Source organism: Acartia tonsa, chromosome 10, assembly GCF_053477335.1.
Source record: "Acartia tonsa isolate MP-2025a chromosome 10, ASM5347733v1, whole genome shotgun sequence".
NCBI classification, from domain to species: domain Eukaryota; kingdom Metazoa; phylum Arthropoda; class Copepoda; order Calanoida; family Acartiidae; genus Acartia; species Acartia tonsa.
In genome coordinates this window covers 48,637,386-48,654,748 of record NC_137269.1, presented here as the reverse complement: position 1 = coordinate 48,654,748, position 17,363 = coordinate 48,637,386, and the positions used below count along the sequence as shown (strand labels likewise).

The following is a 17,363-nucleotide window of genomic DNA, read 5'->3' as shown; positions in this document are numbered from 1 at the left end:
AAGTAAAGCTAGTCATCAATTAGTTTACGTTGGTCATGAGACTAACAGTAAGTAGGGGATGCACAGAATTTATAAAAAGTATGGGATCCATCTTAAGTTTGAAATCAATAGAATAATTCTAACATGACTTAATTAACTGTTCAGCATGGTTTAAAACCGATTAATATCCGCTTGATTAGAACCGGTTCTCAGCCATACTAAAAAATCATGTATAGCATTGTGTTACAGACAATTATCCACGAATATTAAATATAAATCATAAAGAAGGCCCGGTTTTAATCTTTTATTTTTCATTTTTAAATCCTCGGAAGCTGTCTATAATACAATGCGATAAATAACTATTCTACTTAACTTAACCTAAAAAGGATACTTTGAAGATACTAAACCAGTATCCTGTTAAAAATCTTGGAAACATAAAGACTTTTTCTGGAAAGTCAAGTTTGTAAAAATAGATGTATTATACACTCGATGGTCTGTCAGACTAAAAAATCCGTCAAACTTAAAAGAACTAATAGGTGTATTATACACTAGATGGTCTGTATTACGTCAAACTTAAGGGGAATTTCTAGAAGACGAAATTTTGTGTTTAAATTTAGTCACAATTTTATAGTACGAACGACGAAATTTTGAGCGATATCATTTTACAAAAGCAAGCTTTATCCTTTTCAACTATTTAAAGCTGACCTATTTTGTAACTGGACAAAGTGTCTCAAAAATCAGACATCATAGAAATGAGGAAGAAGAGAGAAGAAGTGAGAAAAACCCCCTAAAATAGAGATAGATAATCCCTCATTTTTATGACATCAAATGGCTTATTTTTGAGACACTTTGTTCCGTTAACTTATTCTTTATTGTTGTAATTGAAAAAAGGGGTATTCTTATCCAGTTTTTTGTTTAAGAATGAATATTTTTTGCCCATGGGAATAAATGATGGATTAATATTCATTCCTAAACAAAAAACGGGATAGGAATATCATTCTCATTTAAACAAAAACTCATTTTTATGCTAAAATGTGGTTTAATTTTGGTTTTTAATTTTCATTTATTTCTCCGAAGTAGTCATTTTTTCCCCGAGGTAATTATGCTTTCTTTTAGTAATTAATAAAAATTGTAAAATCTTCCAAAAAAATTAAAATCTTCAAAAAATAATTCAAAAACCTTTTAAAAATATTTTCTAAAATTTTTATATAAATATGACTGTATAGACATGGGAACTTTAGTCGTGCGAGGCTTGTGGTGCAGAACTGAGATTCTGTTCACTGGTTGCCATGCTCGGGGATAAAAATGAAACCAGGGAAAAAATGATACCTCAGGGAAAATAATGACTACCTCGAGGAAATAAATGACTACCTCAAGGAGAAAAAAAGAATATTTACATCTACTATTTAAGGGGTCGTTTATGTGAGAATGCTCATTTATAACAAAATATGTACATTTTCTAGCCAATAATATTACCGGATTGTTTGTATTATGTGTTCTTATTGTCCAAATTTACAGATTAGGTATCTAGTTATTCTATATTTATTGTTTACTCAAATTCGAGCAACTTTATGTAATTTTCGCCTGAAAATGAAAAAGAGGGTAAGGTCCATGCATAGACGTCCACGGAGGGGGGGGGGGTAAAGGGGTGATTACCCCCCCCCCCAATGAATTTAGGGGTGCCGTAGGCACCCCAAAAATTTTTGATTTTCAATTTTACCCCCCCCCCAAATAAAAAAATGCCTCTATGAAATAAAGATTACCCCCCCCCCCTTAAATAAAAAAGCTTGGACGCCCCTTGGTCCATGGAAGATTAAATAATTATCCCTCCTATTGCAACCTAAAAAACTATTTTGTTGAAATATAATAGTTTGTTTGATAAAATAATTTTGAGCAATTTATGTTGGACATCTATTCTATACTAGTTATTTATAGCTTACAAAACTGGTATTAATACAATGATATTTAATTTATTATTATAGGAAAATAGTTTATAATACGATGCTATAAATTATTTAGGTTTAGCTGAGAACTGGTTCTAATCCTGTGGATATTAAACGGTTTCTAAGCCACACTGGAAAATCTTTTAAGTCCTTTTGATAGCTTTAGAGTATCTGTACATATAAAAATACATTATTAATTATTGTTTTAAGATATTTTCCTGGGAGGTAAAATCAAAATATGAAAATCTTAGCAATTAATAAATGGAAAAGAGGTGTAAAAAATATTTCTAACAATAAATGATAAATGTTTTCCACTTTTTAGTATGTATGAAAAACAATTTGTTATGGTTACATAAACAATCGATGTATTATTACTTGGATGTTGCACCAGATTTTCATCTTTTATAAAGTGATACTCGCAGCTGGCTAAATAACGATACCTCCCATCCACTCATCCACTCATTTACCCTACTGGTTGAACGAACTGGCCAATAGATTAGGTCCATATTAGCAAGCTAAATTGACGACAAATTTTCCCTGTCAATATATCCACGTATATCATATATCCATTACTACAACAGACAAGACGAATGTAGTATATACTTGGATGTGCTTGTGTATTATGACAAATTGATTTATAGTTCATCTGGGTATTGAAATGCCCAGTTAGGACTTTTTTGGGAAAAGCCCAAACCTGCAGGGCCTATACCTGCGGTGCCCGAACCCTGCCGGGCTACCCTGTACATAATATAACCTAACCTAACCTAGCCAAAACTAACACCCGCATTCAATTCTAATTTATGCAGACTTAAGGGGGGGGGGGTTCGGTGCTCGAATAGGCACTTTGAGCGAAATCGCCTTTTATCAAATTCATGGAAGCAAACCAGGTAGGGAGGGGACATAGGGCTGTTTATTACACTAGTCCCCAAAGTTTTAAAATAACGTTTTCTTAATCATTAGCTCAACAACTTTTGGGACTTTGATTTTTAAATTTTGATTGGTTGATTCGTTAAGTCGAGTGTCCGAACGATTTAACCAATAATTGTTATCTTTAGAATGGGTGATTTGTGTATCATCATTGGGGAAGTACATCAAGTTATTGGCCATTGTCTTATCCCTTAAGATCCCCTGAATGAAAGGTGTTGTATATTTAACATAAAAGCTGATCCATCTTCTTGTAGCCAACATAACACCATCAAAACACAGGGTTCACAAGGGATAAGACAATGAAGTTGAACATCCCATTCCCCAACGATGATATACAATATTAACCCTTCTGTAGATTACAATAAGAGTTTGAAACGGTTGGACATTCATTCAATCAAAATTTAATACAGGCCCCAAAGTTGTTAAGCCAACAAATAAAAAAAAAGTTTTTTTTTTATAAAACTTTGGGGACTAGTGAAATAAACAGCCCAATGTCCCCTCCCTCCCGACCCTGACAGACACAAAATATCCACAAAAAGAATGGTATCGTTCATAAAAGCAAAGCTCAACAAATCAGAGGATAGAAAAAGAATGACAACATCCATAAGTAGCGAAGCACAAAAAAATCATGGAATGGACAAACGGACAAAGTGAGTTAGAGAAATGTTCAGAGGTGGATTCTTAAAAAAAATTGCCCCACTAATCGCTTAGTGGGGCAAAATTGTTTTAGTGAAAAATCCTCCAAAATCACATTTTTTTAAAGACTCCACTCTGTTCTCATAACAAAGAAAAATAAGAGAGCATATAAAAAAAATCAAAAAAACCACGAAACCTTACAAAAATAACGCTAATGTCATTAAAGCATAATTGACACAACATTGTAGATTAAATGCGCATTTTTCAGAGAATCTACACGAAAAAAATCAGCCTTAATAGCAGCTGAGAACATTACATTCCTCACATAGTGTTACGGACTGACTGACGGACGGACATAGTGAATTTTAATATGAATAAGGGGATGTGGTAAAGGGGGTGGAAAATGGAAATGGTTATTTTAGCCCTTTGCCTGTTTCACTTTATTAGAGAACATGACAATCGGATGTAAGATCCAAGTAATAATATATCTGTTTATGCAACGCGATATAAAACATGAAAGGCAAGATAGGGCTGTTTATTACACCAGTGCCCAAAGTTTTATAATAACGTTTTCTTAATCGTAAGCTCCACAACTTTGGGGACTTTTAATGAATTTGATTAGTCAATTCGGTAAGTCGAGTGTCCAAATGTTTTAATCACTAATTGAAATCTTTAGAATGGGAATTTTGTGTATCATCATTATGGAAGTACATAAAGTTATTGGCCATTGTCTTATCCCTTTTGATGAAAAGAATCTATTCTGTTATAAAACCTATAGAAAATGGAAAAAGGTTAAGAGTAAATTATTGTGTAACACTTTAGGACAGGAATATACATTCCCATATAAACAACCCCTTAAATAGTGGATGTAAATATTCATTTATTTCCCTGGTATCTCATTTATATCCCTGGTATGATTTTAGAAGATTTTAAATTTTTTTTGGAAGATTTTAGAATTTTTATCAATTACTAAAGGAAAGAAAATAATCTCCTTTTTTCATATTTATAATATTTTTTTGAAAAGAACACTTATTTTCAATATATATAATTTAGCATAAAAATGAGTTTTTGTTTAAATGAGAATGATATTCCTGTCCAGTTTTTTGTTTAGGAATGAATATTTCTTACCCTCGTGAATAAATGATGACCTATCGGTCCATCATTTATTCCCTCGGGTAAGAAATATTCATTCCTAAACAAAAAACTGGACAGGAATACCCCATTTTAAATATCTTAATATTCTTTTGTTGAATTGAATTTTTTTTTTTTGGGGGGGGGGAATCAGAACTTTTGGCTGCAGCACCAGTTTGTTGGTAAATGACTGCCAGGCTTAACCCTTGTAACCTATACTTAACCTTACCTAAACTATTAAAAAGAATAAATAAAAAATAAGTAAATAAGTTTGTGGTCTGACCAATTAGTGAGGGAGGGGACATTGGGCTGTTTATTACACTAGCCTTACAACTTTGGGGTCTACAATAAACTCTGATTAGTTATTTCATTAAGTTGAATGTTTATAAATGCTTCAACCCCTAATTGTAATCTACAAAAGGGACAATTTTATGTATCATCATTTGGGATTTACATAAATTTATTGAACATTGTCTTATCCCTTTAGTTCCCTGCCAAACATTACATAATTCATGTTCACTTTCTCGGGAATATTACTTTTGAAAATAAATCTGTCTTTTTCCAGTCAAAAAATGGTTTTTCATTCACTTTAAAAAGATAAGGGGGGGATTTTCTCAGAACCATTTATCATTGAAAACTTGATTCTGCAGCTTTTTAAAAGCGAAGCTTTTGTACTTTTAGGATGTGTGTGTATGTGTGTACATTTAGGATGTGTGTGTGTGTGTGTGTGTGTGTGTGTGTATATTTAGGATGTGTGTGTGTGTGTACATTTAGGATGTGTGTACATTTAGGATGTGTGTGTACATTTAGGATGTGTGTGTGTGTGTGTACATTTAGGATGTGTGTTTGTGTGTACATTTAGGATGTGTGTGTGTGTGTGTGTGTGCATTTAGGATGTGTGTGTGTGTGTGTACATTTAGGATGTGTGTGTGTACATTAAGGATTTGTGTGTGTGTGTACATTAAGAATGTGTGTGTGTGTAAATTTAGGATGTGTGTGTGTGTGTGTACAATTAGGATGTGTGTGTGTGTACATTTAGGATGTGTGTGTGTGTGTGTGTGTGTACATTTAGGATGTGTGTGTGTGTACATTTAGGATGTGTGTGTATGTGTGTACATTTAGGATGTGTGTGTACATTTAGGATGTGTGTGTGTATGTGTGTACATTTATGATGTGTGTTTGTGTGTTCATTTAGGATGTGTGTGTGTGTGTGTGTACATTTAGGATGTGTGTGTGTGTGTGTACATTTAAGATGTGTGTGTGTACATTAAGGATGTGTGTGTGTGTGTGTACATTAAGAATGTGTGTGTGTGTAAATTTAGGATGTGTGTGTGTGTACATTTAGGATGTGTGTGTGTGTATTTAGGATGTGTGTGTGTGTACATTTAGGATGTGTGTGTGTACATTTAGGATGTGTGTGTGTGTGTGTGAACATTAAGGATGTGTGTGTGTGTACATTTAGGATGTGTGTGTGTGTACATTTAGGATGTGTGTGTGTGTACATTTAGGATGTGTGTGTGTGTACATTGAGGATGTGTGTGTGTGTACATTTAGGATGTGTGTGTGTGTACATTTAGGATGTGTGTGTGTGTACATTTAGGATGTGTGTGTGTGTACATTTAGGATGTGTGTGTGTGTACATTTAGGATGTGTGTGTGTGTACATTTAAGATGTATGTGTGTACATTAAGGATGTGTGTGTGTGTGTGTACATTAAGAATGTGTGTGTGTGTAAATTTAGGATGTGTGTGTGTGTACATTTAGGATGTGTGTGTGTGTATTTAGGATGTGTGTGTGTGTACATTTAGGATGTGTGTGTGTACATTTAGGATGTGTGTGTGTGTGTGTGTGTACATTAAGGATGTGTGTGTGTGTACATTTAGGATGTGTGTGTGTGTACATTTAGGATGTGTGTGTGTGTACATTTAGGATGTGTGTGTGTGTACATTTAGGATGTGTGTGTGTGTACATTTAGGATGTGTGTGTGTGTACATTTAGGATGTGTGTGTGTGTGTACATTTAGGATGTGTGTGTGTGTGTACATTTAGGATGTGTGTGTGTGTACATTTAGGATGTGTGTGTGTGTACATTTAGGATGTGTGTGTGTGTGTACATTTAGGATGTGTGTGTGTGTATATTTAGGATGTGTGTGTGTGTACATTTAGGATGTGTGTGTGTGTGTGTACAATTAGGATGTGTGTGTGTGTACATTTAGGATGTGTGTGTGTGTACATTTAGGATGTGTGTGTGTGTGTACATTTAGGAAGTGTGTGTGTGTACATTTAGGATGTGTGTGTGTGTACATTTAGGATGTGTGTGTGTGTACATTTAGGATGTGTGTGTGTGTGTACATTTAGGATGTGTGTGTGTGTACATTTAGAATGTGTATGTGTGTACATTTAGGATGTGTGTGTGTGTGTACAATTAGGATGTGTGTGTGTGTACATTTAGGATGTGTGTGTGTGTGTACATTTAGGATGTGTGTGTGTGTGTACATTTAGGATGTGTGTGTGTGTATATTAAGGATGTGTGTGTGTGTGTGCGTACGTAGCGTTTAGCATTAATTTGAAATCTAGGCATCATGGAAAGATACTTATAATTACGATGTACTATAAACAACCAACCCTTTGATAGCACGACCTTTGTCTGGAAGTCCTAACAATGCATGGTAATGAGTTGCAGCTGTTTAAGGACCAAGGTTTCCCTCTAGTCTAACTATTGATGTCGCCCTTCTGACATATCAGCAGTAAGTACAGTAGAGAAATGTTTTCATTTATATTTTCAATTTAGGAATATATAACTTTTCAATTATTTTATGTTTAGAATGGTAATTTCTATACCGATAAGACATGATATCATAGATATTGGAAACACTATAAAACTAATTTTTAATGGGTTTAATATTAAGTTACTCGTTAAATACAAAGTTATTTTTTTTTTATTTTTTTTATCCTTGTTTTTATTTCATAATTTAGTTCATACGTATATATGCTAAGGGGTGAGATTCAAATTGTTTCATAAGTAAAATATTTTAGATATTAGTTTGGTACCATTTATTTATAATAATTATCAGAATGCCCTTTACGTCCATTTCAAACATGTTGATTCTTAAAAAAATGTATGTGATAAAATTATCCAATCGATATTGTTTTTGGAATACTGATTCCTAGGACATCAAAGTACAATGTTATAAGCGAAGCCTCTCTATAAGCAAGTCCTAAAAATATAAGTATGTCCTTAAACATTATTCGTATTTCAGAAATTTTTCAACAAATTTACTTACAATTTTACAATATTCAGATTTTTTGGTTCCGACAGTATACAAGTGTTGGTGTAAGTTTGTCCTACCGTCTTAGAGATTCGCCTTTATGGATGATGTCATCCTTGTTTTATCTATTCCTTACCTCATCACTGCTAGTTCTATTAACCTCCCTAGATCTTGCCAGTTCTTGTCGCGTTCTGTTCAAAGCTTTCTTTAACTCACTGATCTCTCTCACCTGAAAAATGAGAAGTTTAATATTTTAAATCTAGGAAAATAGACTAAAACCATCCCTAGGCATTTATAAAGCTTCCCTGAAAAGTGCAACCTATTTGAACCAGCAATTTCCGAGATATTGATCATCGGACAAAAATAGTCTTACTACTTTTTATTATAAGGTGATTACCAACAAAGTGCGTATCGAGCACCATCCCTCCAAACACTGAAACCCCCTAATTAAAAATTTTTAAAAATGCAACAAAAAGTAACTAAAATTGCATACAATTATATAACTAAAGTATTTAAACTTGAAATTGAAATAATTTTCTCGTATTCATTAGAATCCGGTGGATAGGAACCGGTTCTCATCCATACGAAAAAACTATGTCTAGCATCGTATTATATCCAGCTTTCTACGAATATAAAAATATACAATCATAGAATTAAAACTAGTTTCTTAGCCCGTGCCTTTGGCACCTCGGGGCTAAAAAAAACTGGTTATAATCTTATAATTGTACATTCTATATCCGCGGAAAGCTGTTTATAATACGATGCGAGAAATATCTATTAAATCTTCTGAAATTATGATCCTAATTTGTTTACTTTCAACCAGGGAGGGAGGGGACATCGGACTGTAAACTACACTGGTGTCCAAAGTTTTATAAAGCCATTCTCTCATTCATTGGTTAAAAAACTTTGGGGATTTTTCTCAAATATTTGTCAGTACAAACTAGATTGCAGGTATCATTTTCGTGAGAGTTTCTTCGTAGAGAACATAAATTTGGAAAAATCGTAGAGAAAGTTCGTATTCATAATCCCAAAAAAGTGGGGTTATTTCAAGGGCGTCCAAGTTTTTTCATTTTGGGGGGTTAAAATTCCAAATTTTGTGGGGGGGCCTATGGCAACCCGAATTTATTTTTTTTTTTGGGGGGGGGGGGTAATCTTTACATTATATAGGCAAGGACGTCCAAGCTTTTTATCTTTTAGGGGGGTAAACATTTAAACTTCAAAATTTTGGTTTTTATTTATTCTCCTTATAATATCGTATTGGTATAACCTTTTTTATTATACCTCATACAATAATACTTCTTTTTGAGGTTAACAAACTTTAAAATTTTTTGGAGTTTAAAAGTTAAAGTTGGTCTTCTCCTGAATTTTAAAAAAGGTGGGGTCTGTTCCCTTTATCCCCCCTATGTAAACGCCCGTTTGGAGAGAAAGGAAGTAGTAGACAACAGGTGCAGATCATGGCGTTCATACATTTACCGTTAAATTAAAAAGAAAAATAATAATAAATTATTAATTAGCAATGTTTTTTCTACATATTTTCATTTATTATTCAAATAAATCTTGTGAAAATTATAATTATAATTTTTTGGACAAAACCAGTCTCCTCTAAACTGAGAGTCCAGTTATTTTTTCTTAGCTGTAATGTATAAACACCTAATGTCACACTATGTCGTTATGATATTAAGTCCTTCACACATTTCTGCAAATTAACAATATAGCAAATGTTTATGTATCCTAATATTGAAAACATAATATAAAAAGAAATGTATCTATTATATTCACATATTGAACAATTGACAATATGTAATGAATATTTTCTGCTAAAGTTTATTGCATTTCATCTTCTTTTGTTGTCTTCTTTTATATTTAATGGAGTCTAGTTTTCATAAACTAAATTATTTTTTGAGTTTTTGTATAGCACATTTATTTTGTTATAAGAATGAAACACCATAATAATAAATATGAGTGACCCTATCAACCCTTAAAATAGATTAGTAGATGTCAGTCTTATTGAATCAGATAATAATAATATAACATTAATTTAATTTGCTAAAATATATAAACACTAATATATAGATACAGGAAGGATGTAGAAACATAAGTTTATTACCCTATTTTCAAGAAGATTTAATCAAGGATACCAATGTAAAAGTTAACAAAATATATAATTTTTTACAAAAACACACACACACACACACACACACTTACATAATATTGTCTTAGGTTAGGCAAATTTAGAGTTATAGGAGTTTCACAGAGATAGTCCGTCCCCAAATTAGAATTAATGGTAAATGATGGGATATGTAGGTATGAGTTAAAGCACACAAACTTTTGGGTTTTTTTTATCTTTTCATTTAATCCAATTAAGTTGCACTTTAAAAAAGGTGTTGTATTAAATATTGTACCTGATAGTATTAATCCTTAAAAAATTTTATTATATGCAGCTGTTTGTAATTCTACCATACTCACAGAGTTCAGGGATAAGTAAATGTAAAAAAATATTTCTTAAAAATTAATTTCAAGCTTTTAACATAGAAATTTGTATAGTAAAGAAAATGTTGATTATGTTATTATTTGTTGTGATTATGTTAACATTTGTTGGCATATACTTGTTTAATGTACTCTGAGATACTTTTATCTATTTTAAGACTTTTGAAAATATATATATATAGATCTAACTTTAAAAAAACTTAAAATTACCTTTAAATAATATAGTTTAATTATTTATTTGGTTTTATAATTTTTTAAAGACAACATATACATTTAAAACAGGATGTATACAATTATAACAGTTACAAAAAAAAATACAATATTAATGTCAAAGTATGACATACAAATAGCGCCTGAAAAAAAAACAGAAACAAATATCAATTATAACCAGAAATAACATGATGATAATATTAAGGAATTACAAATATTATAACAAGAAAAAGAAAAATTTACAACCATAAAAAAACGAAAATTGTAATCTCTGTCGGAATTGTATTTAAGGACTTAACTTCCATAAAGTGAAATAACACATTAAAGAATGAAATATTAGTAAAGAAGGTGTCCTTCCTTTAAAATAATGTCGGATACAAAGAAGGTGTCTTAACTTCTTTGGAAATAAATAAACAATTCCAATATTAGATTAAAAAATATTGTGCAGAATAAATCATATCTTCTTTAGCCGTGTGTTGAATAATTGCTTTGTGGTCTATCTTCAGGAATAATCTTCTAGAGCTTGCGAATTTTAGTAGGGCGACACTACAAGGTTTTCCAAATATATAAAAATTGTATACCAAGAATAGCAATATAGGAAAACCATGTAATGTCCCCCCAAAATTATTTTAATCACAATGATAACAAACAATTACTAAACATAAAAAATTAACGTAAAAGAAGATCACAATTAAACATAGAATTGCCAAAAATAAGCCATATTTTTTGGAGGCCAGAACGACCTTATATTTAAATTTCATTTTGAAGTTGAAAAAAGTATGAAAAATTTTAATGCCCATAACAGACAACGACTTCATCTTATTTATTTTCATTTCCGTCGATTATAATAGAACGAAGACAATAGTAAAATATAGAGATACCTTTCAAAATAAGTTAATCCTAATATATTGTTAATATCAAACGTATTAGGTATTTACTTATCTTTTAAACATTCTACTATCTTAGCGAGAATATAGTCATTTACGGCCGGATAGTAATACTCATAGTAATCATTAAAAGTGGACTGTACATGAAAGAGCGGCACTTACACCAAGACTATTAAAGAGTTATTATTTAATTGTTTACTTAAGATAACAACTACGACGTGAAATTTAATTAATGCCTAAAACTTTTTTCCGCTGGATTAGAAACAGTTGCCATAAATGGTGAAAAAATCATACATCATATAGTATTACAGACAACTTTCCATGAATTATAGTTTAAAATCACAGAATCAACACCACATCAAACTAAACTATAAATAATCACATAATTCCTCACCATACCATCTACGGAAATAATACTATGCGATAATCAACCTTCATAGCATTTAAATGACAACGTTTGTCTATAATGAATATTAATAAAACTTAGTTAACTGCTTCTGGTAAGGTATAACACAAAGTCAACGTACTTGCTTCGACAGTATATATTCCAAAAAAAAACACAAATCCAACACATACTAACTTTAACTCTTCACACTTTCATAGCAAGAAAAGGTCGAGAAACATTTAATGATCATGTTCTGTAATAAAACAAGAAATAACACTTTTAGGTAACTAATTTCAATTCATGAACAGTCTTATTAATGAAAAGTCTAGTTAAATTGGTTATACGTGTGTATATTTATACCAAAAATATTGTTGTATATATCAACGTAAACTGTTTTTATTAAACTAGCGGCTGCGTACCTAATAACTAGTTATATTCGAAAGGATATGAAAGGGGAGAAAAATAGCTTAAAACATCCCAGGACCTATAAGAAGCTTCAATCTAAATTAGAACCATAGCGGTTCAGCGGTTAGTAAAATCCTTTGCTACAAACAAAAAAAAACTATTATTTTATATAATAGGATAGAAGATGTAGTACTACAAAAAAATAATATCTTTACGCCTCTACCAGAATCTTGGGATTTAAGGAATAAATCAAAATAAGACATGATACATAAGAAGCACGAAAATATTCTTTTTCTTCAGCTAAAATAGCAAACCACGTGGATATCAAAAGCTCAGTAAAATGCCGCAAATTTAGTAACCAATACCGTAGAAATGCAAATGAAAACTTTCATCAAATTCAAATTCATCTAATTAAAAAAACAAGATTGACTACATTTGTCAGATTTGTAGCACCACCCACGTGGAAAACACATTTTCAATTTACACAAAACTAAAGAAAACAGCTAAATCACTAGCACACTTTTTTAACGACTGCAATAAAAAATAGACATTCATTTTATATTTCAAATAAAAAAATAGGTTATCGAAGTTTACGTGGTAATAGATTTATTCTTTAATTAAAATTTAAATTTACTGTAGTAATTAATTTCAATATTTTTGATCAATTTGCGTATCATATTATTTGAACTATCATGAATAGATCACGACGAAAAAACTTTCGTACGAAATTTCTATACGTTCGAAAATCCCAGTGATCACCACAAACTAGTATTGTCCTTAGCTGGATCTTTAAATCGTTTAGTGGTGCGCTGAATCAGGGCGATCTAGTTCGGCGCACCTAGATATTATTAGATTTTAATCTTTAAATCAAAATGGAATGGGCGAATCAGCTCGCTCAGTGGCGCAGTACTGGCGCAGCAATGGCACATTGTTGAGTGCCATTGTCGCGCCAAACCAGGGTGAACTGGATCGCCCCGGTTTAGCGAGCCACTAAACGATTTAAAGATCCAGCTCTAATAATTTTATCTAAAAATGGGGTAATACCATGATCATGGTGTACATAGATTTATCCGCCATTATCTTATCCCCTCAGATCACTGCTTTCAATCCATCTTCAAATATGGAGGGTTCTATCAGATGCGTAAGTGAATAATTTCACAATGTTAATACACAAAATAACCCATAATTTAGGTTACAAATAGTGGTTGAATCGTTTGTACACTAAACATGATGACCAACTAATCAAAATTCAAAAACAGCCCCCAAAGTTGTTGTACCAACAAATAAACAAAACATTATTATAAAACTTTGGGGACTAGTGTAATAAACAACCCAATGTCCAAAAGGAGGGAGGAGACATTGCACTGTAAATCATACTGCCCCTTAAAGTTTATAAACCACAATCTTTCATTTGTTCGCTTAAAATCTTTGGGAACATTACTTAAATTGGGTTGCACAAACCATAAATGTCCAAACATATCCACCAATGATTTGAATTTAAAGAGGGGGTTAGAAAGAAATCTTATTTTGAAGGCGTAAAACAATTCATTTTCTTTTGGCTTATCCCTTAAGAGTCCTATGTTCTAGTTTTTATTATGCTTAAAAGAAATTTTAGATTCATGTTATATAATTATTAACAAACAAAAATAATATACAAATTATTTATTGAGTAAAAAAATTTGTTTAGAATAATTATTATAAATTATAAAGCAATTTAACATTTTTTTTTAGATTTTACTTTCCATAGTTGATTAATTTGGGGGGAAAAATAGGGTGAGGTTATTTTAATGTCTTATCCCTATATTCCATCATATTTTTATTAGATTCAAAAATGATGTACTTTTGAATAACCTTCAATAATCAAACCCTTTCCTCTAATGAGTTCTCCCTCCAATAATTTTCTCCCATCCCCCATTTTCCATTTATTTAAACCTTCCCTATTCTCTTAATATAGCAGCTACTCTTTAGTTTACTATTTCATCCATCTTTTTACATAGTTTATTGACTGGTTGATTTGGTAACTGTTTATTTGTGTTTTGAATAAGAGATCATGAATTACAAATATTTTATTATTCTATTGAATGCTAGTTATAAACTAGGCTTTATTTTTTAAAAATGTAGTGGGCATTTTATGAAAAAGGCGTTTTTTTTGAGATAGGCGTTTTTTGAGATGGGCGTTTTTTTGAAATAGGCGTTTTCTGAGATAGGCGTATTTTTAAGATAACCCCTATGGCTTTTATCCATCTATTAATTTTGCCAAATATAGCTGCTTTTTATAGTGCCTATGAAAAATAACGTCATACTGGCCTACCATTGGTCAATTAAAATGTATACTGGCCTGCCATTGGCATACATCATAAGTCATTTGCATCGAATGACGTCATTTTTATAGGAACTATAAACAGCTATCAAATATACGTTTCTGCGGAAGCGATAGAGCACCATATATTTATTCTAATTCATGTGGTTTGGTTCAAAAGAAGATATATCAAAATATGGTTTTAAAACTTGTGTAAAACAAATTTAAGTTTAAAAGCTGAAGATTTTAAATAGTGCAGCCACTCTTAAACTAATTTGTTAATCCGTTAAAAAAAAAGATTCCAATATGGCTTAGAAAACGATTAATATCCACTGGATTAGAACCGTTCTGATCCGTATATAAAATGCATGTATCGTATTGTATAATAGAATTAGACAGTTAATACCATTACTATTATTTTTTCTTTTAACGATTTGAATACACCATAAAATTAAGTTATAATTTTTGTGTTTTTTCAATGATTAGATTTTTATCATCTATTGAAACAGCAAAATCGAGAATAGTTATTTATTGCATCGTATTATAGACAGCTTTTCGTGTATAGTAAATTAAAAGACTACCAAGGTGGTATCAATATTATGACTTGTATCATATTATTCGTAGAACATTGTCTGTAATGCAATGCTATACATGATTTTTCAATAGCTTAGAACCAATTCTATAATCAATAAGTATTATTACTGCGCTACTATTGCAAGTAAAGAAATATCGTCCTTGTTTTTTTTGTTGTTAAACTATTTGTTTTAAAAGTGAGAAAGGTGAGTTTTGGCCCCTTGTACTTAACCCCAATCGATATATTATTACGTGGGATGTTGCGTCAGATTTTAACGTACTCTGATAAAGTGATGCTCGCAGCTGGCTAAACTAACGATAACCCCGATCCATCCTTTTTACCCCATCCCCTCCCCTTCTACTTGATGAACTAACTGACCAATATAAATAAGGTCTATATTAGCAAGCTAAATTGTCGACAAATTTTCCCCTGTCAATATTTCCACGAATATCTTATATCCATTTTAACCCCATACTTATGATAAATGCTTACATTTAATACCTATATTTGTGACAACTTTTGTTTTATAAATTCTTCCAATTTTTAACAACTACAAAAACCCCGCCCCTCTCGGAGAGCCTCGAACCCGCATCATACGGATAAGGTAACCGACATTCTATAAATGAGCTATGACGGAGACCAATTATCAGTGGTGAAAAAAGACAAGATAGACAAAAACATAACTCTTATAGTATAATTTAAAATTTTACTCTCTTTCATGTCTGTCATTGTAGCTCAGGGGTAGAGATGAGGTTCCAGTTCAGGTCAGATGGTTCAAATCTACCCTTAACACTAATTATCATTTTCACTCTCTGAGATAATAATTAATATTTAGTAAAAGTAAAAAAATATTTTTAAACATTTACCTTATACCAACAGTCACTTAAAATATCAAAAAGCTATTACATGCCAAAGTATATAAGATTAAAAAAATATTGTTTCAGTGGTGAGTCTTGAACCACCCACCTTGAAACTTTACATCTCAAACCTGACGCCTTAACCAAAAGAGCTAATTCAGCATGAGACAATTATTATTATTTTGTAGCCTTAGTTTACATGCCAAAGTAAAAAAGATTGAAAAAAATAATGTTTCAGTGGTGAGTCTTGAACCACCCACCTTGAAACTTGACATCTCAAACCTGACGTCTTAACCAAAAGAGCTAAATCAGCATAAGACAATTACTATAGTTTTACAGCCTTAGTAAACATTCCAAAGTAAATAAGATTGAAAGAAAAATAATGTTTCAGCTGTGAGTCTGGAACCATCCACCTTGAAACTTGACATCTCAAACCTGACGCCTTTACCAAAAGAGCTAAATCAGCATGAGACAATTACTATAGTTTTACAGCCTTAGTAAACATTCCAAAGTATATAAGATTGAAAGAAAAATAATGTTTCAGTGGTGAGTCTGGAACCATCCACCTTGAAACTTGACATCTCAAACCTGACGTCTTAACCAAAAGAGCTAAATCAGCATGAGACAATTACTATAGTTTTACAGCCTTAGTAAACATTCCAAAGAATATAAGATTGAAAGAAAAATAATGTTTCAGTGGTGAGTCTGGAACCATCCACCTTGAAACTTGACATCTCAAACCTGACGCCTTTACTAAAAGAGCTGAATTATCATGAGATAATTACTATTGTTTTACAGCCTTAGTTTACATGCAAAAGTAAATAAGATTGAAAAAAATAATGTTTCAGTGGTGAGTCTTGAACCACCCACCTTGAAACTTGACATCTTCAATCTGACACCTTAATCAAAAGAGCTAAATCAGTATGAGACAATTTTTATAGTTTTACAGTCTTAATTTACATGCCAAAGTAAATAAGATTGAAAAAAATAATGTTTCAGTGGTGAGTCTTGAACCACCCACCTTGAAACTTGACATCTTCAATCTGACACCTTGATCAAAAGAGCTGATTCAGCAAGAGACAATCACTATTGTTTTACAGCCTTAGTTTATGTACCAAAATAAATAAGATTTAAAAAAAATAATGTTTCAGTGGTGAGTCTTGAACCACCCACCTTGAAACTTGACATCTCAAACCTGACGTCTTAACCAAAAGAGCTAAATCCCATGAGACAATTACTAATGTTTTACAGCCTTATTTTACATGCCAAAGTATATAAAATTGAAAGAAAAATAATGTTTCAGAGGCGAGTCTTGAACCACCCACCTTGAAACTTGACATCTCAAACCTGACGCCTTAACCAAATGAGCCACATCA

General features: G+C 31.8%; 1 protein-coding gene across 1 annotated transcript in view; it reads right to left on the bottom strand.

The window, feature by feature from the left end:
* Nucleotides 1-17,363, bottom strand: part of LOC145330229 (uncharacterized) — a 158,196-nt gene that overhangs the window by 94,017 nt on the left and 46,816 nt on the right. Inside the window, exon 3 of the mRNA XM_080174839.1 lies at nt 8,020-8,112. Within this exon, the coding sequence (XP_080030965.1) occupies nt 8,020-8,112 (93 nt within the window). The remainder of the gene's footprint in view (nt 1-8,019; nt 8,113-17,363) is intronic.